The sequence below is a fragment of the Stegastes partitus genome, unplaced genomic scaffold, assembly GCF_000690725.1.
Source record: "Stegastes partitus isolate 25-593 unplaced genomic scaffold, Stegastes_partitus-1.0.2 Scaffold93, whole genome shotgun sequence".
NCBI classification, from domain to species: Eukaryota; Metazoa; Chordata; class Actinopteri; family Pomacentridae; genus Stegastes; species Stegastes partitus.
The window spans coordinates 1-26086 of record NW_007577824.1 but is presented as its reverse complement, the minus strand read 5'-3'; the positions used below and the strand labels follow the sequence as shown (position 1 = coordinate 26086).

The 26086-nt window shown below is 40.2% G+C and overlaps 1 protein-coding gene across 1 annotated transcript in view; it reads left to right on the top strand.

The window, feature by feature from the left end:
• LOC103354037 (thyroid peroxidase) overlaps positions 1-25722 on the top strand; it is a gene marked incomplete at its 3' end in the record, with an annotated part of 30801 nt that extends 5079 nt beyond the window's left edge. Inside the window, exons 5-10 of the mRNA XM_008277274.1 lie at positions 62-553; positions 14486-14744; positions 17303-17473; positions 24900-25137; positions 25226-25431; positions 25549-25722. Coding sequence (XP_008275496.1) covers positions 62-553; positions 14486-14744; positions 17303-17473; positions 24900-25137; positions 25226-25431; positions 25549-25722 — 1540 coding nt within the window. The remainder of the gene's footprint in view (positions 1-61; positions 554-14485; positions 14745-17302; positions 17474-24899; positions 25138-25225; positions 25432-25548) is intronic.
• Positions 25723-26086: the final 364 nt, after the last annotated feature.

Below are 26086 nucleotides of genomic sequence, written 5' to 3'. Positions count from 1 at the left end.
AAAGTAGTTTAAGATGCAACTGAAGCAGTGTGTGTCACAACTGGTTCTGTTTTCTCTACAGACACAAGACGCGTGCTGCGATGCACAAGGCTGTATTCCTTTTTTTCGCTCCACACCAGACTGCTTTGTCAATCCTCAGTATGATACACAACAAGCCTTGCAGCGACAACAGCTCAATGCTATCTCTTCATTCATTGATGCAGCGCTGATTTATGGAAGCACTCCACACCTTCAGAGCTTCCTGCGTGGCCCTAATGGGAAACTTGCCGTCAACAACGCAGTCAGAGATCCTAAAAAAAGGCCGTACCTTCCGTATATGCCCATGCTGCCCACAAGCTGCCTCCAGAACCTACAGGAACCACACTGGGACAGAGTGGAGTGTTTCATCGCCGGAGACGTTCGGGTCAACGAGGGTCTGCCCCTGACTATTTTGCATACGCTGTTCCTCAGAGAACACAATCGGATCGCAGAGGAGCTGAAACACATTAATAACCACTGGAACGCGGAGACGATATTCCAAGAAACCCGCAAGATTATTGGCGCTGTGCACCAGGTATGTGAGCAGCACACTTATGTTGGGTGAATGAAAAGTGATAAGCTAGAATCAAATGCAATGCCTGCATAGCAAAGACATTTATGTTTCTGCTAGACTATAAAATACAAAAAAGTTGTCAAAAATATTCATTTCTCAGAGCTTTAACACATTTAAAGGAAGGTTTTTGCTTTGAAATTTGCTTTCTTGACAAACTTTGAGCTGAGAACGTGACACCGCTCTTATGTCTGTCTATTAAATGTGAAGCTACAGCCTCATCTTAAAGAGAGGACAGAGGACGAAACAGCAAAAAGACAATGAAATGCCTTTTTACTTATTAACAGGTTTCATCTTGGGTGATTCATCCAGACACGACACTGCAAAAAAACAGAAGTTGAGCTTTTACCATACATGAGTAACTCTCTACAAAATGACAGTTTGTCACATCTATTAGGCAGATTGAAATAAATAAAGAATAATATTAATAATACAAAGTCTTCGCCAGGTTAGCTAAGTTAAGTGCGTGCTAGCTCAAGGTTTCTGCAGCTGTGTTTATATAATGGTCAAATTAATCTGAAGCAACCTTTAGAAAACAAAAGAGAAGTTAAATAGGCTCGCTTCCTTTAACTGCTTTGAAGTGAATAAACTCGGCTGCATAGTGCTGTGGACGGTGGCAATATAGGTGAGGTTAGCCACTGAAAAAACTCAAAGAAGAAGAAACAAAAGAATATTGGAAATTTAAAAAAAAAAAAGGAGTCTTCAGGAACTTATGAGTCAGAGATGTAATAATTATTATTTCGTGTCAGCGGGTATTGGCCATGGTTCATCCTTTCTGGAGGCAAAGACAATAAAAAAAGTGAAAACAACTGATCATCAACACAAGTTAAATGTTCACTACATCAGTACCTACTCTTAAAAAGGTGTTATCATCTCATGTTGTGTGCATTAGCTCCTTTTTAAAAAAAAAAAAAAGTCAAGAACCACCTCAAATCAAGGTAATGACATGTTTTCCCCCAAAATTTAACAGTTTCCATGAACTTCTTCTAAAGTGATTCCTCAAAATAAGAACACAAACACATCAGGGAGACATGGATGGTGTGAGTGGTGTTTATCTTCTTACTGAGCTCTTGGCAAGAACGTGAAGTCAATCAGAACCCAGATGTGTCTGACCTGCTATAAAAGACATGAAAACAACAAATATTCATGTTTGATGAGTTGGAACAAGTCGGTTTCTGTCACTTTTCGTCTGCCGTGTAGAATGACCTAAATGATTCATTTCTTATCAAAGCATTAGCCAATTATCTCTGTGTCGCTCAGCCGCTGAACTGAACGTCTTCACTTTGATTTTAAAAGTTTCAGTCAGCGGTGCTTATAGTGTCTGTTTTATTATTTTTTAATAAAACCTTGACCCACGATTAAAAAGCTGAGTTTCACCTTTGATAGCTGAACAAAGCGTTAACATTTGTATTATCAGAAAGTCATCCGTCTTTATTAGAAGAATCTGAACTCAAATGCAGAAATGACTCTTAGTCAGCCATTACTTATTATGTTTTGTAATTCGGTTCCTGCCGTTGGAAGTCGGCGCTCTTCTGCTTTTTAAAAAGCCAACTCCCATTCATTCAATAAAGGTTTTCACAGAAGAAAACCTTTTGTATTCATGGGAAAGCTAAATCAATAGTGTATAGTTCTCTGTTTTACACTAATTTTCCTCAGAAATGACTTGAAAACTGATGTCAGTTCTCATCTCTGTGGATGATTTTTGCAGTTTTCAGCCCACGTTTTCTCTGCAGTCTGTAAAAACTGTGCTGCAATGAGCTTCAACATGGACTCGTTTTGAACAGCTCGTATTTAGCTCAAAAGGGCTAAAAGATCAAATTTGATAGAGGCGGTGTGAATGCTAATTGAGGTTCAGGCCTGATAATGATGAGAAATTAAATGTGGGTCGTACTCTGGTCATTATGAGGCCACATCTACTAGAATTTTGAGCGATTCGCATTATGAGAACGTGGACATTTCGTATCCTGCAATCTGCACTCCATCGCCGTGGCTGTTAGACACTCGTGGCGGAGATAAGAGACGCAGCTGTACGATGAACATAAAAGCCCATGTGATTCGCAGAGCTTCATTTGAGGAACACAAATGATGCCTGAGGGGGGAAACAAACTAATCCAGCAATTAGAAGCGTGGAGATTTTCGAATTTGCAGATTCCAGGAGTGTGTCATATTTACATGCTATTAAAGAAGGACATGCTGATATGAATGATGTGGCGAGGAAAGAGAACAAGAGGTTCTTTGTGGAGTGAATCGTGACTCAGGGTCATCGCTGTGTTCGCAGTGCAGAGGAACAGAAGCCTCAGATGGAGCTTTTGTTGGAACGAGAAAAGAATTCTTCTGTTTGTTTCTAAGACAATCGCTTGTACATAAATGGGACAAACAAAAATCAATACCTGGATTCATTCTGATTACAAGCTGTACATTGCTGACTGCTGCTGAAGTTGTCTGGAAAGCTCATCCATAAATGAGGGTCAGGGTCAACTCACTTAAGATGACGGCCTTCGCAACAAGCCTGAGTGCAATCGCTCTTTGTCTCTGAAGACTTTCTGCACAAGCTTGTGGATTTATTCCTCACATTTTACCACAATTTAGACCGTATGGATCAAATAGGAAGTCAATTGTTTCAATATATTGTAACCCAGAAATGTTGAGCGGCTCACTCGTCTCCAGGCGTGGGTGAGTCGCGTTACAATTACTTTATGCTCGCGTTATGTTTTGCTATCTTCCGAGCTAATAACTCACCACAACGACAGGACAGTTCAGCAGCTTTTTATTGGCAATCCAGAACCGACATGCGGTGACCGCGCTTCACTCTCACCCTTCACTCCGTCCCTCCTTTCTAAGCGCTGTACTAAAAACATTAGCAGGTAGGAACCAACATTTGGGACATAGAGCAGGGCATGAAGTAAACATAAAATAACAACATATCTGACTAAATACTTAATGAAAGAATATGTAAGGCACCACATAATTTAATACGAAAATAATAAATTCAGCAAAGGCAAATGAATATAATTATACAAAAATCTAATGTTACAATATTTTGAGCTCATTGAACTTATTACATGATCATTAGACGCAGGCAGGATTTTTTCGTCTCGTCTTTGTATTGGAAATTGGATTCATGACTCATGATCTTTATTTTTTCCAGAGCACTTTCTACATCTAAGACAACCGTGTGTCTGCTGACAAAGAACATAAGATATGATCAAGACCTCCAAAGTAGCAACTAAACAGACGTTTAAACCACATTATTTCTCAAATAGGATTTCCAAGGTCAACTAATAGTCTCGAGCAGTCTCGTGCGTGTTAACACGTGTGATGTGTGTGCTAATGGATGTCAAACACGCTGCGTGGATGCCACAGGAGGAGAAAAGACGCTCCGGTCACGGTGAGCGAGCACCGAATGATTTTTTTTTTGTAGCCGCGTGTATAAGAAGTCACATGTCAGCTGAGCAAGACGTGATAAAGACAAATGAAGAAGGAGCTCCTTCTCCATGCCCAAATCATTGCCGATTTAATTGATTCAGAAGTTGCCCGGCCCTGACAGCTGCTGTTTTAAGTCTGATGTGCTGTTAGAATCAACCAGCATGAGAATCTTTGCTGTCGCTGCAAACTCTCAGAGGAATCCTCAACAAATCACCTCCGTGGTGCAGCCCCGCGAGCTACACCAGCTCCTCCATTACTATTCATTATTATCGTTATTGCTTCGAGGCGATCAGGAGTACTTTTTTATTAAGTGTGCATCACGTGACTATTTGCATTTAAAAGTGGTCAGTTGTAGTTGCGAGTGACAAGCCCACAGTCTTCAAAAGAGCAAGCTTAGTTTACATACATTAAAATGCACGAGTTCAAATTAATTTCTTCTTCTCTTTTTTTTTAATGAGCTGCTCTGAGCTATTGTTTTGCAGCACAGCCTCCTCCTCCTCCTCCTCCTATCCACCCACTCCCTGCCCCCATCGCTGCCACGTCCCGCTGCTTGCTGTATGCTTTTACATTCAGAGGTTACGCATTTTACAGTAGAGATGCAAAAAACAACAAAAAAGTAAAAAGTTTCAAACACAAAGTCGATCCCACCAGAGGATACCGTTTCTTATGCTCTGCTCTCCGTCTAGTTTGACTCAAATGAACTTCTCTCTTCGGCTCAGAGACTACGAGCGGCGTATTGTTGAAATGCATCACGGTCGCAAATGAAAATCAGCAACTTGTCAGAAATCGAGTGAATGAGGCCTTTATGTTCACCCTACGTGTTGACAGCACTCGCATTCTTTAGTTGCAGATACATTGACCAGCACTAAAAATATAAGCATGTCCAATAAATGTGCTCGTTTAAAACTTTCCTGCGAACACTGCCCACGCTGAACTACCTGCTCCGACATAAGGAACATTTGAGGCATCTTTTGACTCTTTGTTTAGTTTTCTTTGGCTATAACTTTACTGTTTCGGTTCCTTCCGACTGCTCTTATAGTGTTGTTTTTTAACCACAGCAGGCCTTTTCAGCAAGAAGCCCCCCAAAACCTACTGAAGATACCAGTCCAGCCTCAAAAAGCAGGTGCATCATTTAGCAGTTAAAGTTTGGACACTTTCCTCTGCAGATGGTGGAGAACAAAGCAGGGTAACACTTTATAATAACTATCTGTTATAACTAGTTAATAGATTGTTTGTAAACTGTTAATTAGTGAGCTATTAGCCACTTGTTAAGTGTTTGTTAATAGTTTGTTGATGATTTATAACGATGCCTTATAGATAGTTAATAAACCATTTACAAACTGTTAGTTAATGAGTTATAAATGACTTGTTAAATGTATATTAATGATTTACAGCCATAGCTTATAAACCAGTCCTAGATCATGAACAAGCCATTAGTGAATTACTTACTAATGACTTGTTAAGTATCAGTTAATAGTTTATATATGTTATTGGGATGTTTTTCTAAAGTTGCAACTATTCCTCATTTATTAACTGCTGGTAAATGAGGAATAGTTGCAACTTTAGAATAACATCTCAATAAGATACATGAGCTTCTAACTAATACTTGACTACTACATTAACTCACACTTTACAGATCACTTGTTAATAGTTTGTTAACCATCTACTAATACCAATGAAACTTTGTAGAACAGCAAATGGGTGAAACAAGTTCAAGGTACAGCAATTTGATGTGATATTTAAAATATCACAGTTTTGTACCTCAACCCTCTTCCACCCATAGACTTTTCTGTGTATTATATTTTACCAAAGACATACAACAGATAGAATGTTGAACATTGTCTTTATTGTATGAGGAATAAATGAGGAATAGTTGCAACTTTAGAATAACGTCCCAATAACATATATAAACTATTAACTGATACTTAATAAGTCATTAGTAAGTAATTCACTAATGGCTTGTTCATGATCTAGGACTGGTTTATAAGGTATGACTATAAATCATTATTATACAGTTAACAAGTCATTTATAACTCATTAACTAACAGTTTGTAAATGGTTTATTAACTATCTATAAGGCATCGTTATAAAACATCAACAAACTATTAACAAACACTTAACAAGTGGTTAATAACTCACTAATTAACAGTTTACAAATGATCTATTAGCTAGTTATAACAGATAGTTATTATAAAGTGTTACCCAAAACAGAGCTAAAAGTCCATTCTATAGGTGGTCAGAAACAGTCAAAGAAGTTTTCACTGATCTATTGGGCGCATAAACAGGAAACTGCATGCCAACATGTCAACGCAACAGCAAATAAAATGCCAATGTTTAATACATCGCTTCACCTTCAAGTGGCCAAAATCTGCCACCACAGTTGGACAAGCTAAGCAGGGAGCCAAACAGTGCTTTTGAATTTGTGTCTTTGAATGGCTTCTTCCTCTTCTTCTTCTTCTTCTTCTTCTTCTTGGCTGGTATTGAACCGGAGTGCTGTAAATGTGTCTCTGCACTGCTCAGTTCAAACACTAGACACATTTGTGGTGGGATGACATCAGGCTTTTCATTGCAGGGCAGGCTTCAGAGCCAAGCGGAAAAACTGTGTCAAAGATTGACAAGTTTAATCCTTCATCATGTAAACAGCGTCTGTGCCAACGCTCACACTTCACACTAGTTGACAAAAACGTGGGCGTCTCTGTCCTGCTACTGTCTGCATTTGTGTTTTAATTTATAAGGTGAACCTTTTTTTTTTTTTTGCTGTTGATACCTGTTTTTTTTGTAATAGCCCTCTTGGTAGCAATACATCCCAGGCAGGTGGAACAGAAGTGATCAATTGGACTGACTGTTGATAGCAGCTTTTCCCTTCAGCTGCAGGCTCAGAGCATTATTAATGGCGAATGTTGGGCGCCTACATTCTTCATGAAAAATAATGAAGAAAATGTTTTAATGCAAATGATTCACTGCCTCCACCAAAGGCGACCAGTGACCGTGATGTCGGCCTGCAAAGTTTCCAAAGTACTTTTGAGCAAAGGGAAAACAAGTCTGTGGTCTTTTGGATTTTTTTGGTGCTGACATCTGACAGTGGATTAACTATTTTCAGGCAACTCAGAGACAATGTCAAAGGAAAGAGACTTGCGATATTAAAAAAAGATGGTCGAAGGTGGAGGTGTTATTTAAATAATTTGTGAGGATGAAGCATAAAAGGCAGGTTGAGGATTTACATAGTGTAGCTACAACCATGACCAGCTTGGAAAAATCACTGTATTTGAAGTGGAGTGAAAAGTGTGCGACTATCTGGTCTGACCAGGCCGCAAACCAAGTGTGACGTTATCTGCTTTTACAGAGCAAAGACAAATCAAAGCCGAGATGAAGAATTAAAGACGCACTGAAGCTCTGTGTTTTTGTTTCTCGGGACTCTTTCATGAAATAATCTAAAAAAAAAAAAGTCAGTGCTTTAATGCCACCAGTAGATGATTAGTACAGAAAAGACAGCAAGCTCCCCCGTTTAACGTAATGAATAACATAAAGAGTCAACAAGTACTTCAGAGCTGTCATGTCTCAGTTATACGCATCGGCGCATGTTGAACCTGACTTGTACTGACAGAAGAGAGCATGCTCAGAACACTCAGATAGGCTCAAACACTATAGAAAGGTTAATGAAAGCCCAACGCAGTCAAACACTTCAATGAAAGCTACACAACAGGACCACTCAACCATAAATGGCACTTAGTCAAAAGACCTACAGAACCAGTTATATAAAGTCATCTCATGTATTTTTAGACACACATGTTGTTTATATGCAAAGCTCTTTTTTTTTTTTTTGCATATTATAACTCAGGGAAAGCATTTTAAAAGTGTTGCTGAAAAACTAGAATGCCAAAAAATATAAGCTTTAGATCATTTAAAATAATATAAGACGCTATCCTACTATTCATTTTTTGAAAGTAGCTCATTTTTTATGCTTTTCACCAGTTGTAATAGGACATCCGGTTTTAAAGGTAGCTGTTTGTATTATGTTGACTGCAAGGTTTTATATCTCTAAAATCGAATACCATCCAACAACAGCTCTGACATAAACTCTGCTTTTATGAAGCTTCTACATTTTCAGTTTTTGTTAATGTTGTCCAACTTTAGATTTATTATTAACATCCCAGAGGTTATATATATATAAAAATAAAAAAAAAAATTAAAAAAACATGCTAGATGTTCTACAAGACTAAACTGACTAAACATATTTAACATACTGACTAATGTTTGCTGTTAAACTGTCTTGATTCATTCCCATCAATTGATGTACAGTCGTGTTCAGCTAGTTTGTAGATCGGTCAATGAGCAGCATGACGTTTTTTTTCTTATTTCATTTTGCTTGACAATCCTCCACTGAAGTTCAAAAACTATTCACTCGTCCAAACAGGTGTCATTTAACCTTAACTTTCATGTAATTTCCCCACATTCTACTTGATTGAGTCTGACTCCCTGTTTGGGACAATAAAAAGATCTCATTATCTTTTGAGTTATAATATAAAGAGCTACATGCAGAAATGTGCCACTCAGTGATTTCACTTATTAGCAGCTCTGCAGTAGGCAGAAATCCAGAGAAGGTGAACGACAGAAAATAGATTAATTAGAGTAGAATTCTAATTGAAAGAACAGCTCTCCTCCTACAGCTCCTCCATCTCTGTCCTCAGCTCCTCCCACCAGATGACAAACGCATTTCAAACAGTCAAAAGATAATCAGCATTCACTTGTGGCTTCATGCAAGATTTACACCTCACTTTTCTGACTGAATTTATTTATTCGATTGCACCACGTCCTGTTTGCACCATGGACTTTGTTGCTGTTCAGACTCTCTCATCTGATCTGGATGGAGCCCTGTGATTGGCCGACGTCTTCCACCATTGGTTGCATCTCCTAAAAGCAGAGTCAGGAGGAGGCGTAGAAGCCAAAGTTTCCCCTCAGACCACTCAAATTACAATATGCTGAACATTTAATGTGGAATTTTTGCCAAGTGATGTGAAAATATAATGCTGCCTACATCAAGTTCAATTAGTGAATGCATCTGCTTCAGAACCCTCAGTCTTTAGCATGTATCCTTCTTTATTGCAAACATTTTGATGTCTCATTTCTAAATAAGTGATAGCTGTGAGCTCTTGTTTCCTATATGAGGATACTAGAACTGGCTCACCTAAATGGCTTCATGAATGTTATCAGTTACACATGTTTTACAAAATATGTGCTTTCTCAAAGGTCTGCTGCTCCTCAGACTTAATGGCACATGGCTGTCAGTGACTCTGCTAAACAGAACGACTTGATCAACATGAGTGAGGCCAGAGCGCTCGCTGTCAGAACAGATTCCATCAGAAGCATTTTTTTTGCTTTTCTCTCCCTATTACACTTTCATAAACAGACACTATTACAGGATTAAAACATGCATACCGAATAATATTAATGTCTGCCTGTAAGTTATCCTGTCCCACGGGATAAAACGCATCCAACTGCAGCCCTTTGCAGCTTTCAGCAGCTTTCAGCTCATTGTTGTGGTTTTCAGTCCATATGGTTGAATCCCAGCAGCTGCCCCCCACTCACTCCCCATTTAAATCCTCCGGCAGCTGTTCCCCACAAACAGACTCACGCAGGGCGAGTGTTGTGTACAATGCGGTTTTCATTCTGCATTATTCTTGACAAGTCCCTGTAAAAGCACTACATTAATGCATTCAGATATGTGCTACGCCAGTAATTACATGCCAAAACACTCACTTCCAGGCCAAAGGTAGTCTGCAATTTGGGTAGGAAATGAAGCATAACTTAAAATATACAATAAAAGTCTTTTAAAGCTATATAAGTATATATTAGTAGACGCCAGTGGATGTGTACCTGCTTGTGTGTTACTGTGTGTGCCAGACACCACATCAACAAATCTATGCCAGACTTGTGTTTGGTTTGGTGTTGGGGCATCATGCCGTCTGTTTTGCTCATAACTAAAGATATATTTCAGAAAAATCTTTTGAATCATTTTTTCATTTTTTGGCTGGTTGGACAGTTCCCCCATCCATCCATTTGCTTTACCTGCTTTATCCTTTAGAGGGCCACGAGGGGCTGAAGCATGTCCGATGTGACACTGGGCAAGTGGTTTGCGACAATCTGGGCATGTTGCCACTTTATCACAGCCTTGATTAGAGTCAATATTAACATCTGTAAGCACTCTAACGTATTATGCCACTTTGTTGTTGCGTTTATGTTTGGATACGGCTCTAATATGACACTTGAATGCCTCCCACCCCTCGCATTACTTCTCCCCAACCAGTCCTCGAGTGGTATTAGCCAAATTTAAATGACCAGAGAACATCTATCTCACCCACATCAGTCAGACAACCTGTTTTTTGTTATATCTTATCTGGGTATCACAATCTACAAAAGTTCCTGTATAGAAACAGCTTACTCTACTCGCTGAAAGGAATATAACACATTACAGGATTCTAACACATGTAATGAAGGCACGAATGACAGCTTCTTTTTATATGAAAAAGGTCCTTTTTTTTTTCTTTTTTTTTTACACAACTGGAAATGTTGCAGAGGTGCAAAAGCAAGAGGTGGCAGCACACCTCATATGACAGTTAATATCATGCTACTTGTTATAGATAGTGCCTGAGATGTTACACAAGAGAATTCTGTCACACCAGAGATGGCAGTTGTTTGACACATGTCCCACCCTTTCTCCTAAAATGCCAATCATCTGCTCTCATGAAAGCTGGACTGGGAAACATCCAGCCAATCATGCTAATGCAACGACATTGTCATTAATTTTTGTGCAAACATAGTAGAAGTTACTAAAAAAAAAAAAAGAGAAACATGCTTTCTAAATCTATTCGGACAAAGTCACCAAACTTTTCAAGCTGTTTTTGTCAGATTTTACTGGCGATTACATGTATGGAGACCCTATGTCGCAGTCACATTTGAAATTGCAGTTGCCACTCTCATCCCATTTATTTAAACAGAGAACTAGTCTTGTCAGACCAAAATGACGGCTTGGTTACCAAGATGGCTGCCAATTGGCAAGACTGTTGTGTTGCTGAATCAAAAGAGAAGTTGTCTGCATAAAAGTTATCAACCAAAGCTACAGCAGCTTTTAAATTTAGAATAAAAATGGGCCGAGGATTGAACCCTGAGGTACTCCACGTATAACCTACGGAACCGAGGATTTATAATCTCCTGTGGCCATATAGAAGATTCTCCTAGAAAGACAGGATTAAAACTGTACAGGAAATACTTACCTACTTCTTAAAGTGATCAGTAAACCTTTTAAGCCATAGGCTATTTTATTTAGTTATTTACCAATAATTTAATTGAAACAATATATATCCAAACTCAGTCAGTAACAGATTCACAACTGTAAGACCAAAATGAATAATCCTTGGCTCGATGGATAAGAGAACAGCTAGTTTACAGTAACAGTACTGTACATACATTTTAACCATACTAACACCAGGCTGCCTATTTATTGAAAATGTTGCCCTCCATAACCTACAAACAGCTATAGGTTACGTGTTAATAACAGACACAGCCTGGCCCTGGAACTGGGTCCTACATGGTAGAAAGAGTTAAAGTAATGCTGTAAATTGTATCAAAAAATCCCAGTAAAATCGAAAAGAAATCAAACAGACATTTGGCCACTGGCAGCTGTGAAAAGAATTTCATTGAGAAAGTTAGGAAGTGCTCTGACACACTCTGAAACCAGACAGAAATTTACGAAGAGCATATTGCTTTTTATGAAGTCAATGAGATCCTATTTTTTCCAAGACATAAGTTTTAGTTATTAGGTAGAAGTTATTCAAAATGGATGAATCAAGAGGTGGCTTTTTTCAAATATTCAGGCACTCGATCAGAGATATGTCAGGAACTGGAGATAGCTAGCATAAATGAAAGGACAGACTAAAATATCTCTTTAATATCTTATCGAAGAACATGCGTTGTTGCCTTTCCATCTTGTTACATCGAGTACATTTGCAATGCAGGGTACGTTTTGGATAAAAATCCATTGAAAATGCTTTTAGGTTTGGATGTGGCTCTGAGATGATGCTGAAATACCCCTTGACCTTGTCCAGACATTACCTCGTCCATACCAGGTCACATAGAGCATTAACAAAGAGACAGTAGCTGTGTTTAAACACATCCCTCCAGCTATATGATGTTGGAATATGGTTTTTTGTAGGGACAGAAGTCATAGCTAGGTTACCATATGAAACATCTTACTGAAAAGCCTTCTGGGTGCATTTATGCGTCAGACAAAAGCTTTGCATTATTATTTGAATCATTACATATTTGTCATGTATAAGCAGTAATGTGAACCTGCTGCTGAATCAGTGGGAGCAGCCGAGGGAGAATGCAGATGAAACTATTCATACTTTCTTTCCAGCTGACTGTCCGTAGGCAGCCACTTGAAAAAAATCACTGTATACGGCCTGCAGAACAAACAAACGGAAAGGTCAGAAGCCATTTCAATACAGACTGAAAGCCTATTATTTGCAGGAAACAGGAAATAAAAATGATCAGCGAACAACATCTGGTTCCATTCTGACGTGCGTTTCAATCACAGTGCGCAGTTGTGAAAGCCGTTGCGTATCCAGTCTGAAATGCACAGAGACAATATCGATATGTTCTATTTAGATTTAAAGTGGTCAGGACATTGCTGGGGAATTATTGTGAAAAGCTTCAACAGTTTATAAACCCTGACCTGCTTCGTTTAGGGTGTTTCAGTCCATTGACTAAGAGAGCAGTCTCAGAGCAGCGCTGTGCTTGTGAGCTATAGCTGCCAGAAAGTTGCATTCAGTGGAAAACAATAAGCAAAAATAAAAATAATAATGCCAGTTTGCCCTTTCCCCTTATGAAAAGGACACTCTAGAATTCACTATAGCACTGTTGGGAAGTTGTGGGGGCTTCTGCAAACAGACAAATTAAGGCAGAAAAAACTGTAATCGCCTGACTTTTAGTACAGTTTGTGCCACGCTTCCACAAACTGTACACTTCTTATGATGCAACTGGGTCACATTATAGGCTGAGCAGTAAACCGCAAGTCTCAAGGTAGTTTGTGTATTGTAGCTAAAATGAATAGAAACCAGACAAAAGGTGGAAGTCATTCTAAAAACACGTGCTATGCTTCATAAAATGGAAAAAGGGTCAATGAGATGTAGCCTTTAGTGGATTTGTACAAATTGCAGTGTGGTGTATGGATGCATCATGCACATAAATAATACACGGATGCAATCTTTTACTTAGAGCGGTCTAAAAACACTGCATAACAAGTAAAGGTCTGACTTACATACAAGCATATCATCAAAAATATGCTTCCACCATCACATTCTATTGTGGCTGGATGCGGTGTACTTCATACATAGTCATGCAGCCTAATCCAGTGTTTCCCAGCCTCCAGGTTCTGCCCCTCCTTCAAAGTGTCAGAAGATATAACTGAAGGGTACTGACATTATTTGGGTAGGAAGGAAGATAAAACTCGTTCTGCTGCACAAATTTTTTGAACATTTTTGACCCTCCCTGGGCTAAAATAAATCACCTGAGAAGTTTAAAGGCAGAATCTGCAAACAGCAGCTAACCAGCTAACGTGGTGTTTTCGTCGGGGGTCGCAGGCAAAAGGCGGTTTAATCTACATGCAATGCAACAATTGTTAGCAAAAAAAACATTTTTGTTTGTCAAAATAAGACCTCCCTGATTATCGTTTATCCACTTACCAACTAAACTCAGCTGTTAAGATGTTGCTACACCCATCTGAAACGCATTTAGTGATTTCTGTAGGCTTCTTCCTGTGTTTTTTTGCCCTGAGTTTCACCTCCCAGGCTGCCCCATCCGACTGGTGAAGCTTGTTTGGGCCACACGAAACCTGAACGGCGCTAGCCTCCTTAACTCGTCTTAGTCAGATTACATACTGAAGTACAGTTCTCCACCTTTGCCATCATTCCTGCCTGAACAGCTTCCTCTTGAACCCGTTGTCTTCACACTGGACTCAGCTGTTGTTACGTTTCGTCTCATCCGATCTACGAAGCATTTCATGTTACGTGACACCAAATGTGACCCCACTTAATGCGTGTGTTTGCATCCGTGTGTGTGTGCGCGTGTGCATTTGTGTGACGTGTGTTAAGATTCAGGTGCTGAGCTGAGTCCTTTATAAATAGTGATGAGGTCAGATGAAATTCGCTGCGGTGATCCATGAGGGAACACATGTGCAATCATATGTCCAAGCGATGGGATGTTACAAAAATAGTCATCTCTCTGGGAATCCTACAGGGATTCCTCTTGGCTGTATACAGACATGTTCACGGTATAATAACATCCTTCGAGGACGTGTTAGATATTCTGGAATCATGCAGACAAAATGTGTTACATCACTACCTAACAGAGACTCTTTCCTTCTTTGTGATGTCCTCCTTCTCTCGCTCTCTTTTTTTTTTTTTTAACTCCCAGATCATAACAATGAGAGATTATCTCCCAAAGATTATTGGCTCGGAGTCATTCCAAGAATTCATCGGACCCTACAGGGGATACGATCCGACTGTGAACCCCTCCGCCGCCAATGTGTTTGCCACAGCTGCGTTCAGGTTCGGCCACGGTACCGTCTCCCCGATCCTCCCGAGACTGAACGAGAGCTTCCAGGAGCACGAGCGCTTCTGCCACTTGAGAATGCACGCTACTTTCTTCAGTCCGTGGAGAATAGTCAACGAAGGTCAGTGCACTCCTATGAAGCTGCCTGTTGGAAATAATAACATATCCTGCACGCACATTAAACACAGCATATAAAGAGGAAAAGGGGGAAATACTCTATTTAGGTCAGCTACAGCAACAAAGTCTGTCTTAGTGTAAGAATTGGTTTCTTGCAATTTCAGAGATTCACTAGATGACATTTTTTTTTTATATCTACTGACTATGAAAACCTGCACCTATATGTCACACCTCGCACAGGACCTGTACGGTGTGCACCGAGCCACAGGAGACTCATTACAGGAGGTGTAATAATCTGTCTTACAGGCTGCAGAGACCTTTTCCATTCATCGTCATGACATTACTTATTTATTACTTATTACTTACTTATGTAGCCCTTAATATCTGTCATATTCAGAAGATGCACTGTTAATGGCTTACTTGTAGTTGACAAATTTATGGGAAATTCTGATGTTTTTCAACCTTGCTCTTATTCTCAGTGTTGTTGGGGTCGTATTAACATCTCAGGAAACCCAGCAAAGGAGCATATATTCTAATTCAGCCATGTAACTCACTGTTACACCAACAAGCTCAAAATCACAAAATAATACAAAAAAAGAACAATACAGATGGGGTGAATTGCTCCTGAAGATGTCCGTAACTGGCCTCATAATGAGAGTGTAGTAAACTTCTTACTCATAAACTACTGAAAGCTGCAAAACAGATTTTTTTTTTAGCCTTGTGCTGTAGAAACAACTTTTGAACACTGACCTTAAAATAATCAAGATGATGTTGCAAACAACATTTGCTAATTTACAGATCCAATTATCAGCAACGTTATCATTGATTTTGAATATATTTCTGGCCACTTGGGAAGTTAAGTTTAATATTCATGCCTAGCTACTGGTCTTTACCAACTCATTAGAAGAATTTTTGCCTGTTTCCAGCTAAATGCTCCACTGTGTTAAGCAGCTAGTAGCTAACTGTGCCTGTTTAGTGTGAAAAAGTTGAGGACTGGACTGAAATGCACTATTGTTGATGGGAGCTGCGCATTCAGGTGACAAATATCTCCACAGTACCAACAATGTGTTAGTTGCCACCACTACCGAGGAAATTCTACACTCCAAGAACAAAATTTGAAACCAAAAATCATCAATCAAATCAATGTGCTCCTTTCATTTACTAAAACCTGATGCTCAGCATTATGTTGAGACAGACTGAATGGTAGCGACAGCATCCAATTTGTCAAGTTCACATTAAGCAAACAAGATCACATTAGCCTTTGAGAGCACAACAGATCTTTATGTCACAGTTCACAGGACATGAACATGATGACAACATGGTGTCAATATAAATAACAGAGAACATTCTCAGATTGTACAGATCCAGAGGCCTGTATCTGAAGGGCTTAGATAAGTTGGAGTTGTTTCCTCCTTTCATTCTAAGTGTCTCTGTATCACCATCCAGACTTTTGGTTGTCGTTAACTTGTCTCTGATCATCTAACTCAGATCTTATATTACTGCCACTAAGTCAGAGTCTGTCTATGTGTCACCCAAAAACAACTACAACTGCTTCATTCACACATCCAGCCTCATGTTGCTTCACTGAGGCTCCTCCAGCAGTATTTCTGCTAAGGAATGTAATCTGGGTGGATAGTTCCATGGATCCCACACTAACCTCATGACGAGGTTAAAACAAAGTCTAGTCTTCTCAGCCTCACAGCTCAGCCCCCACTTTACCATTTCACATCATGTATTACTGCAATAAGTATCCCTAATGGCACAGTTATCAGTTACTGGCCTGATAGGAAGCTCTCTAGCCACACATGGACAGTTCAAATCACATCCAAAAAAAGTACAATTTGTCTGCTCAACTGTAGATAACTTCAGATACAGATGATGGAGAAAGTTAGAGGTGCCAGCCCTATGCACAATGATCCCTCCTCCTCTGTAATTCCTATCTATTCCTATCTGTGTGAATAAGACACTGTTTTTTTTCCCTGACATTGTCTAGTTTACATTCAAGTATAGATTATGCAACCTTAACGTCACACCAGATGTTTTGCTGACCTTCAGTGGCCGTAGTTCCTGCCTCACTGCAGTAATACAGTGTTCAGCAGTCAGACCACCGAGCACCAGGAGCATTACTTTTATAAAACGATGTATTGTTATGATAAATAGTGCATTCATCCCCAACAGTCTATTCATCCTATTTGCTCAAATGAAATTGTTTGGACACCAGCGAGCCCAGGGGAAGCAGCAAATCCAAGCCCAGGAGTGATACACAAACCTGTTTTTTGAGCAGCAACAAAGAGAGCAATCCATCCAGAGAAAACACGACTCACCGACCATATGTTGTTTTTCTTTTCATTTTGGTTAAGCCCTGCATTATATATAGGCTGGATTGGTAAAAATGAATGAGCAGTCTGCAGTTTTGCAACATCACATTCTGTTATCTTTTCGTTTTCCAGAGAGAGAAAAAAAAAAAGCAAAGCTGCAGTCTTAACAGCGTCCCACTGAAATACATAAAATAAAATGCATATTTCATAATGGAAAAATGGCCAATGCTGTGTTTGTGTCTAGGTGGGATTGAACCAATCCTGAGAGGTATGATTGGAAGTGCAGCATCAGTTGCTAGCTCAAAAATGCTGGTGGCAGAGGAGGTAACAGAGAGGCTGATCCTCATGAATTCAGTCGAGCGCATGGACCTGGCTTCAATGAACATGCAGAGAGGACGAGATCACGGCCTCCCAGGTAAGAACCGGGCTGGGAGTCAGTGCTCTTCAAAGCGACTGAGTTAAGCCTCGTCAACTTAGACAGACAATCACCAATCAATGCGTTCTTTCTGCTTTGCCAGCACACTTAAGCTCGTTGTGTTTCTAATAACAAACTGTCTGTCTGTCAAACATCCACATTGTTTGTAGATACTCATTAAATTTAGTAGATGGCATCGAGTCCTATTAGCAGTTTCTGCAGCTTGCTGATTCCTAATGACCTCAAGAAGTTCAACACCGTTGTACTCACACTGCATAGTTTTCTAGCACAAAACTTTGGGGACACATAATGACAAAACAACAAGCACATGTACCAGGAAAAAAAAAAAAGAAACTGCTATACCCAAAGTGCTTCAGGGCTCAATCTGGATAAATACACACACATACTTTTGTTTAATTACATCTTAACTTTGTTCTCCTGGAACATGTTGTTTCTATCCTTGTCTTGATCTTGTTTCTTTGTGGCTGACAGGTGAGTCATAAAGCCTGATGGGCACATTAAAGTGCCTGTATAGTTGTTGCTTATCCAAACTGAACCAGTCAATCCCCTGAGTGTCCCAGAGCACTTCTGGCGTAGCAATTCTTTTTGTAGCGAACAGCTCGAGGGTTTGGCATGATTTTTTTTTTTTTTCAGGCTGGAGGGCATACAATTCATAAAACTATGTATTATCTCAGCTCAGATAGTCAGACGTGTGTACTGATGCAGAATCACAAGAACCATTTTGCTGACGCTGAAAAGTTGTTAATGTGTATTTAGTTCAAAATTTTAGAAATGTGCTTTTTGTGTCAAGAATTACACTCAACAACAGTCAGTTAGCTTAGCTTTTTTTTTTTTTTTTATAAATAGAAACTGCAGGCGGAGGAACAACACCCCTTCCGGGCAATTTTTGAGCTTTAGAAAGGAAGTTGAACTCGGTGAAGAGAGATGAAGAAAAATGTGGACATGTGCTACTGGCTAAACTGGAGACAAAAGACCTGTTCTGTTTCTGCAGTATCAAACTCTAAACTCTGGAAAGACATTGTGCAGGATAAAAGATGAGTCAGAAGCAACAAGCACAGTACCACTGATGTCTCACCAGAAGTTTGGCCAGAGAACAGGTATACTGTTCAAGATGAGCTACCTGTCAATGATCCAAATGACTCAGCGAGCGTTCATTTAGTTCAGAACCAAACACTGAGACCTGTGCAGACACAGCCTGTGATACAGCTGAGCCCACCAGCAGGGTACAGGGAAGCCACTGGGAGCTTATCTCCTCTTAATGAGACATGAACACCCCTGAAAACATGATTAGTACAATTTTGGGGAGGTCTCTGTACGCTATTCTTGTCATGCATTTCTGGCTCCATCGTTGTTCGTCATCATGGATCATCAGTAAAAACCTGCTATTATTGATGTTTGATTCGTACATGAAGGTGATTCATCCTTAATTCACTTGAATAAGGATGCCATATATAGCATATATGCGCCATTCTTGGTAGCATTATCGAAACATGGCGGTGTACTATCATGAACTTCACTCACTTTAGCTCAAAAACCAGGAACAAAGAAACATTCTTGATGCCAACTGCTGTAAAACAAAACAGAAGAACCAACCAAATCCTCCACTGGACTGAAAGCAGATAGCTGGAGCTGCTTTTCGCCTGTTTTTTTATTCTCATTAATCACATACATATTAATAGGAATAGTGATAGATAAAGGATAAATGAAGCGAGCTTGCTTGATAGCCAAGTTATAGTTTGACAACTGGCTGCAAGAAACATCTCTTGGTGGCACCTGAAGGTAAACAATAGACCAAAAGCTGCTACGAGGTGGAGCAAAGGTGGAGCTGAGGTGGACCATGGACTGTCCCATGATGGCCCCCACCTTCCACTCATTGGCTACACCCTTAATTATAGCATCATTTTATGCTTTATTAGAATTTAAATGGGTAAGTTACATAAAATTGAACAGGGAAATTAGCTATAGATACTAAAAACCTGTTTATTTCTGCTGTAAAGTAAAGGCATTTTAACATGGAGGTCTATGGGGACTGACTTGCTTTTGGAGCCAGCCTCAAGTGACCATTTAGGAAATGCCAGTTTTGGAGGTTGGTACTCAGTCTAAACACTACACTAAACAACTGGCACTCATCCCGTAGTACACAAAATGGATATTCTACAACAAACCTCAGCTCAGTCCAGTTGATTATGTCAGGTCTAACCCTCACCTTAGGGAGAAGAAATAAACATTTCACCCCCTCACTGGCGTAAATACCTGGTTTTCTTCCATATGTGGTTCAAAACTGAGCATCACTGACCATTTCAATCTCTTGTGGGACCAAGAGAACCATCAAGGATTGGATGGGCTTTATTTAAACAGAGTAGAGGCCCATATTCTTACTATCAACTAAACTATGGCACCACACTATTGGTATTTGGGAGGAGCTGGCAAAATCTTAAAGAAAAAGGTCACTGTTTTCTACACAGGACACCATGGATCATTCCCACATCCCCCTCCCTCCTGGCCTCTTGGAGATATCTTAAACAGTACAAGCTAAGGATGGAGATAAGAAGGATTGATGACATGTAAATATGTGGTCAACACAACAGGACATGTTGACATACAGGATAGTGTGGTCTCTCTATCATCCCTCCACTTCCTGCTCATGTCCTTCTATGCTTACTGAGTATGGACCCATTGCCGTTAGCCTGCCCCAAACAGCGAAGCTTCAGTATCTGCTGTCCCTGTTTTGACGAGCATCAGGATAACCAAAGCGTACTCAAAGTACACAGCCACTTTATGTAATCTGACTGTGTGCACAGACTGTGTCAGACGCTGCCTTTAGTACACTAAACTAAGCTTCATTAAATATCAGATCTCTGGCTGACAAGTTACCATTAATTAATGATGATTGTACTATCAAGGCTTCCCTTAATGCTATGTTTTAATAGTGCAGCTCCTAAAATTATGACTGTTTTAAATGCCATCGCTCCCATGACGATCAAAGTAATCCCTGGGAAGAAAAAAAAAGACCAAGGAGCACTGGGAAAAGCTCAAAAAAGAAACAAACAGAGCGCAAGTGACGATAAACTCTACGTTCATTATAACATCTATAACTTGTAACTACAAAGGACAAGGCAGTCCTTTTTCTTTGAGAAGCACACACCTTATACACCGTCGCTGACAGATTGACAAACCCCAAAGCATCAGTCCCTCCTGAACTGTTATCAGCCTCGTCATGCAATGGCTTTGCATCTTTTTTTTTTTCACAGATAAAATTCAGAGGATAACGCAAACAGTCTGTAACTCTGTCTCAAAAATGGCTATGTCATCTGTGCCTCCACAAGTCAAGTCAAAGCACACAGCTAAAAACAAATTTGCCTGCACAATGAAAGACTTTCTTTGGCGAATGTTGTTTATCAGGAGGAAACATGAGGTGTGCGAATGTATAAAAATAAAAGGAATAAATAAAATCACATCCACATATCAGTTCAAAAATTCTACGTGCAGACGGCGGGTGTTAGAAACGATAATGCAGAATGATGGAGCAGTTGTGATAAGCACAACAGCCATTGTCCTGTTTAGCTTATTGACTGGTATGTGTGCAATCCAGTTCAGCCCAGTGTCTCGGGGGGAATTAAATGTCTGACTGTGCAATGTGTTGTATGAATGTGCATGTGTATGTATGTGGGTGTGTGCATGGAAGAGAGGGCAGCAGAGTGAAGTTTCCAATATAGTGAGGTAGTTTAGGGTGGGGGGGGGCAGGGTGAGCGTATCGGATCTTCTGATCGGCTGATCCTCTGTGACATGTCGGATATTCCCAGTCTCCTTGGAAAGTGCAGCCACTGTTGAGCTTTTTTGACCAGCTGTGTGATGTTACATGTTTAGATGCCCATATATTTAAAGCCTATTCCACCTCAAACTTGCAGATTGTTAGTGGTATCATCTCTGTCCTGTGTTGAAAGGGAGGATTTTGTTGTCATACCATGTTACTAGATTTGCCACTTCAACCCTGTATGCGGCTTTGTCGTCCCCAGTGATCAGGCTCTGGTGTCGTCAGTAAATTTTAGGATAGTGTTGCTCCTGTTTGGGGGACTGTGGAGCATGGGATTGAGGACACATCCTTGTAGAATGCCAATGTTCATTATCACTTTATTTGAGGTTAGATTTCCAATTTTCACAAACTGCAGTCTTCCAATGGAAAAAAATCTAACAGCTATTTACAGACTGGTGGGGTCCAGGCCAAGGGTGAACAGTTTGGAAGTTTGTTTTTTAGGTGGAAGAGGGCAACATGCAAAACTTCCAAGATAGTCGATCTGTTAAGGGGGGGTTTGCAAACTGTAGGGTGTCCAGTGACTTAGGTGTATTATTGTTCAGCAGGTTGGGCCTATGGCTTGTACAAGGGACTGATCAAAGATGGAAATCAAACTATCAGCCAGTTCTGTAGCACATAGGCATCACAGATATTGCTGGATGCGTGATCCCTGTGTTTAGTGGTAATATGCATGTGCTGGTAATATTTTGGTAGCTCAGCCTGAAGATGGTTAAAATCCTCCATGATGCTAAAAACATCACCAGGCTTTGTTGTTTTCTGAGCACTGATGACACCAAGAGGTAAATAGTTCTGGTGGAGAGTTAGCGCATGGTGGAATGTAAACTTCAGTAAAAAACACAACACTGAGTTCCCCTTGCAGGTAGAAGGGTCAACATACCAGCAGCTCCACGTCTATCTAACAATTCTTGTGTCGAGGAGGTACTTTTTCACACCAGGTGTTGCCCACAACAATTAACACATTTTGTTCCTTCAGCCTTACTGGAGGTAGCAATGCAGTGTCCTTAGTGAATGGAGGGGGTATGCAGCTCTGCCCAACTAGTAGACGGTCATGTCTTGGTGGGTTTGCAGAGCACAGCAATCTCGAGGGTCACTTGCATTTCAGGGGTCTCCTTCAGTTGCCGGTTTAACTTGAGCACTGTGCTGGAGGGCCTTCTCCAAAAGAAGTGGCGTCTTGGTGTGGAGCAAACAACGTAGTGCATACCGTGTGTTGCACTGTAGCATTGTCCAACATTGTCATAAGTCAGCAGTGTGTGATATTTAAGGAGAGTGCTAAATACTAATTAAACAGAAATATGGGTAAAAACAGGAAAAAAAACATGCAAAGATGTCTGCCAATGACTTCACCATTTTGTCACTTTTTTTTAAAACATAAATCTATTCAGTTAACTTTACAAATTTTACTCCTTAGCGTTTGATGCCTTGACAGAAATTGTTCAACTCCATAGGCCTACTACTGGCAACCTTGATAGCATCAGTTGTACTACAGATATTCAGTCGTTCTGGTTCTAGTTCTCCTCTGTTAGGCCTTTTCTGTCTTAAACAATCAATCTGGATGCCTCATAATAAGTTACTATATTCTTATATCAAATCTACCTCTTCTAGGGAAAGTCACTGAAAAGGACGTTTTTCAACAATATGAGGCTTTCTTGGTGCAAAACCTTCTCCTGGATCTCAGCTGCAACAGACTGCACTTTGAATTACATTTATCTGTCACTCTAGCTTTCTGTCATTGCGCTAAATTGGTTCAAATCGAGCGAGAGACTCCTTTGGGTCATTTAGAAATTATGAATCTAAACAAACAAAAATCATGTGGAGTTCCCCAAAGATCCATCCTGGGACCTCTTCTATTCAACATCTACATGCGGCCTCACATTCAAACAGTGGAACATCATAACGTCTTGCAGATTCAGATGACACACAACTCTGCATAACAATGTCATGATGTGAGCCCTCATAATTGCTGAGTGGGAGCACTAAACAAATTAATGAGTGTATGTACTAGGTTTTTTTCTTCTTCAAATGAATACAAAAAAACCTCAACAACTAAATTTTGTCCCTAAAGGGGAAAGACTAGACGTCAGCGGTCACCTTGAATCAGGGGCATTAAAATCTACAACTCAAGCCAGAGACATTGGTGGAGTTATTGACTCTGATCTAAATTTGTAACATCCATATAAAGGCAGTTACAAATTCAGTTTACTACCTCCATAAAATATAGTAAGATTAAAGAAGTTCTGTCTGAAAAAGATATAGAAAAACATGTTAATGTCTTGGTCTGGGTAAAAAGTCCACCAGACAGCCGCAGCTCATCCAGAAGTCCTCAGTAACACCCAGAGAGTAGAGCTCATTACACCAGTCCTTAGATTGCTGCACTAGTTCCTTGGATACTTTTTAAAGCCCTACTACTTTTCTGTAAAGCACTAGATGGCCTGACTTCATCTCTGATTTACTTGTATGTTATGAAGCATCCAGACCCCTCTGGTCATCTGGGACAGGATTATTTAGTTTTCCAGGAATTACAGCTGACCAAGGTGAAGCAGCTTTTATGCCCCCAACATGTGGAACAAGCTTCCTGAATAACTGAGGTCCTCTAAAACTGTCAGCTCATCAAAACTGTTCTTTTAATACTTTAGCAATTTATTTGCTTGGTTTTGATTCCGTTTCTGTTTTTGTCTGTTAAATGTAGTGTTAATGGCTTTTTCAGCTCTTCTTTTTAATGCATTTCTATTCCTCTGTGAAGCACTTTGGATTGCATTATGTCTGAATGGCGCGGTAATAATAAACTTACCTTGCCTAGTTTAAAGGGAATTCAACTGTCTTTACACATCAAAGGCTATTAACAGGTCTGGGGAAGAAGGCTACGACTTTTTATGCAATAAAAAGCTTTGTACAGCTCCTGGGGAACCTGTGTGAAATCTGATGTGGCTGAAGATTACCAGTTTTAAAATGTAAAAGATCTGGATGTGTGGAGTTACAGAGAAGCTGTCCAGGCTTCTGTAGCTTGCTCTTCATCTCTGTTTGAGGCTGGCGGCTCGAGGCTACATTAGTAGTGTAACTCACCTGAATCTCCAATTTGACTGTCTGCGGTCAAGTTGCATTGATGTAGGTGCCAGGTTTTTTTTTTTAAAGTAAGGAGAATGCAAAAAGTAAGAACAATGATGTTCCCAGCTCTGCTTCAATTAAAAACAAGTCTGACAGGGTACAATGTGTATAAAGTGTAGAAACTAGAGCAACAGCTAACCTGGGCTGTCTAGCTGTCTGGAGGTTGTAAAACCTGCGTACCGACACCTCCACAAGTCTCAAGTAGGATTCAGATATAAGAAACCTCACAGTGACAGCAAGACTTCAAGAAGTCACAATGTGAAGAGTAGAAATAGTCCTTGAAACCACAACTTGCCAGAAACATAATACAACATTAATGTGCTCTCTAGGTGCTGGTGGGGGGGATTTTGTTTGGACCACTAGATAGCTGTTTCTGGCTGAACTAACAACTCTAGTTTCATCGCACAAAACCTCTTCTTAACTGACAAGAAAGCAACATGTGGCTGAATATGCTCGCTATTAATAAATAACACTGAAATTAATTTTCAGGATACAACGACTGGAGGAAATTCTGCGGATTGAGGCGCGTTAGGACATTGAAAGATCTCGCAGAGGTTGTGGGAGACTACAGGGTTGCTGAGAAGGTACTAAACATATACAAACATGTGGACAATATCGATGTTTGGCTCGGAGGACTTCTTGAAAGCTTGCTGCCCGGCGCAAGGACTGGTCCTCTCTTTGCTTGCCTTATTGGAAAACAGATGAAAATGATCCGTGATGGTGATAGGTACGTTGCAATGTGCTCACTTTAAGTAATGAAATGGAACAATGGCTTCAGCAAAGTCATACTGAGATGAACTGTTTTTATTTTTCAGGTTTTGGTGGAGTGCTGAGGGTATATTCACCCAGCAACAGAAGAATGAGCTTTTACAATTTTCTCTGTCTCGTCTCATCTGTGACAACAGCGACGTCGGGGAAGTCCTCCCCGATTCTTTCCAACGTGGGACATACCCCTGTGATTATGTCTCTTGTGATCATATACCATCAATGAATTTGGAGGCTTGGCGAGAAAAGAGACTAGGTGGGCTTGAGAGACTGTTAGGCTAATCCTTATCCTATTATTTGAAAAATCATTCCTTTGAATTTTATTGTTCTACTATACATTAAAGCAAAAAAAACTTTTATCGCTCAATTCCAGACTTGCAACAGTGTGCCTACCCAGGAACGATAAAGAACGGGGATTTTGTTTTGTCCACCACATCTGGCAAACTGGTGGCTTTGTACTCCTGTTCCCATGGTTTCAAATTAAAAGGTAGTGCTGCGATTGTTTGCGAGGGAGGTCGGTGGAATGGTCAACCCCCACAATGTACAGGTACGTGAACTATTCTTGACGTGGGTTTGTTTCGTGGCTGTTCGTCAGTGTGGAGGAGTTCAAACATGACGAACAGATTCTGTCGTCAGCTGGTTAAAGTCCTCACTGAATGAATTGCTGCGTGTGAACACATAATGTATAATGGAGATCAGTGTTTGTGGGATTTGCTTCAGCACTACAGACGTCCTTCTGCACATGCAGCATATACTGTATGCTCAGATATGCAGGACTATTGTGCTCCCGCTGAGTGGAGCTTTACTGCTATCTGCTGGTTCTAAAGGAGAAAGGGAAATGTTCCAGTAAAAAAAAAACGCTGGGAACAGGTCGCATTTATGATCTGCACTATTTGCCAGAAAGACAGTTT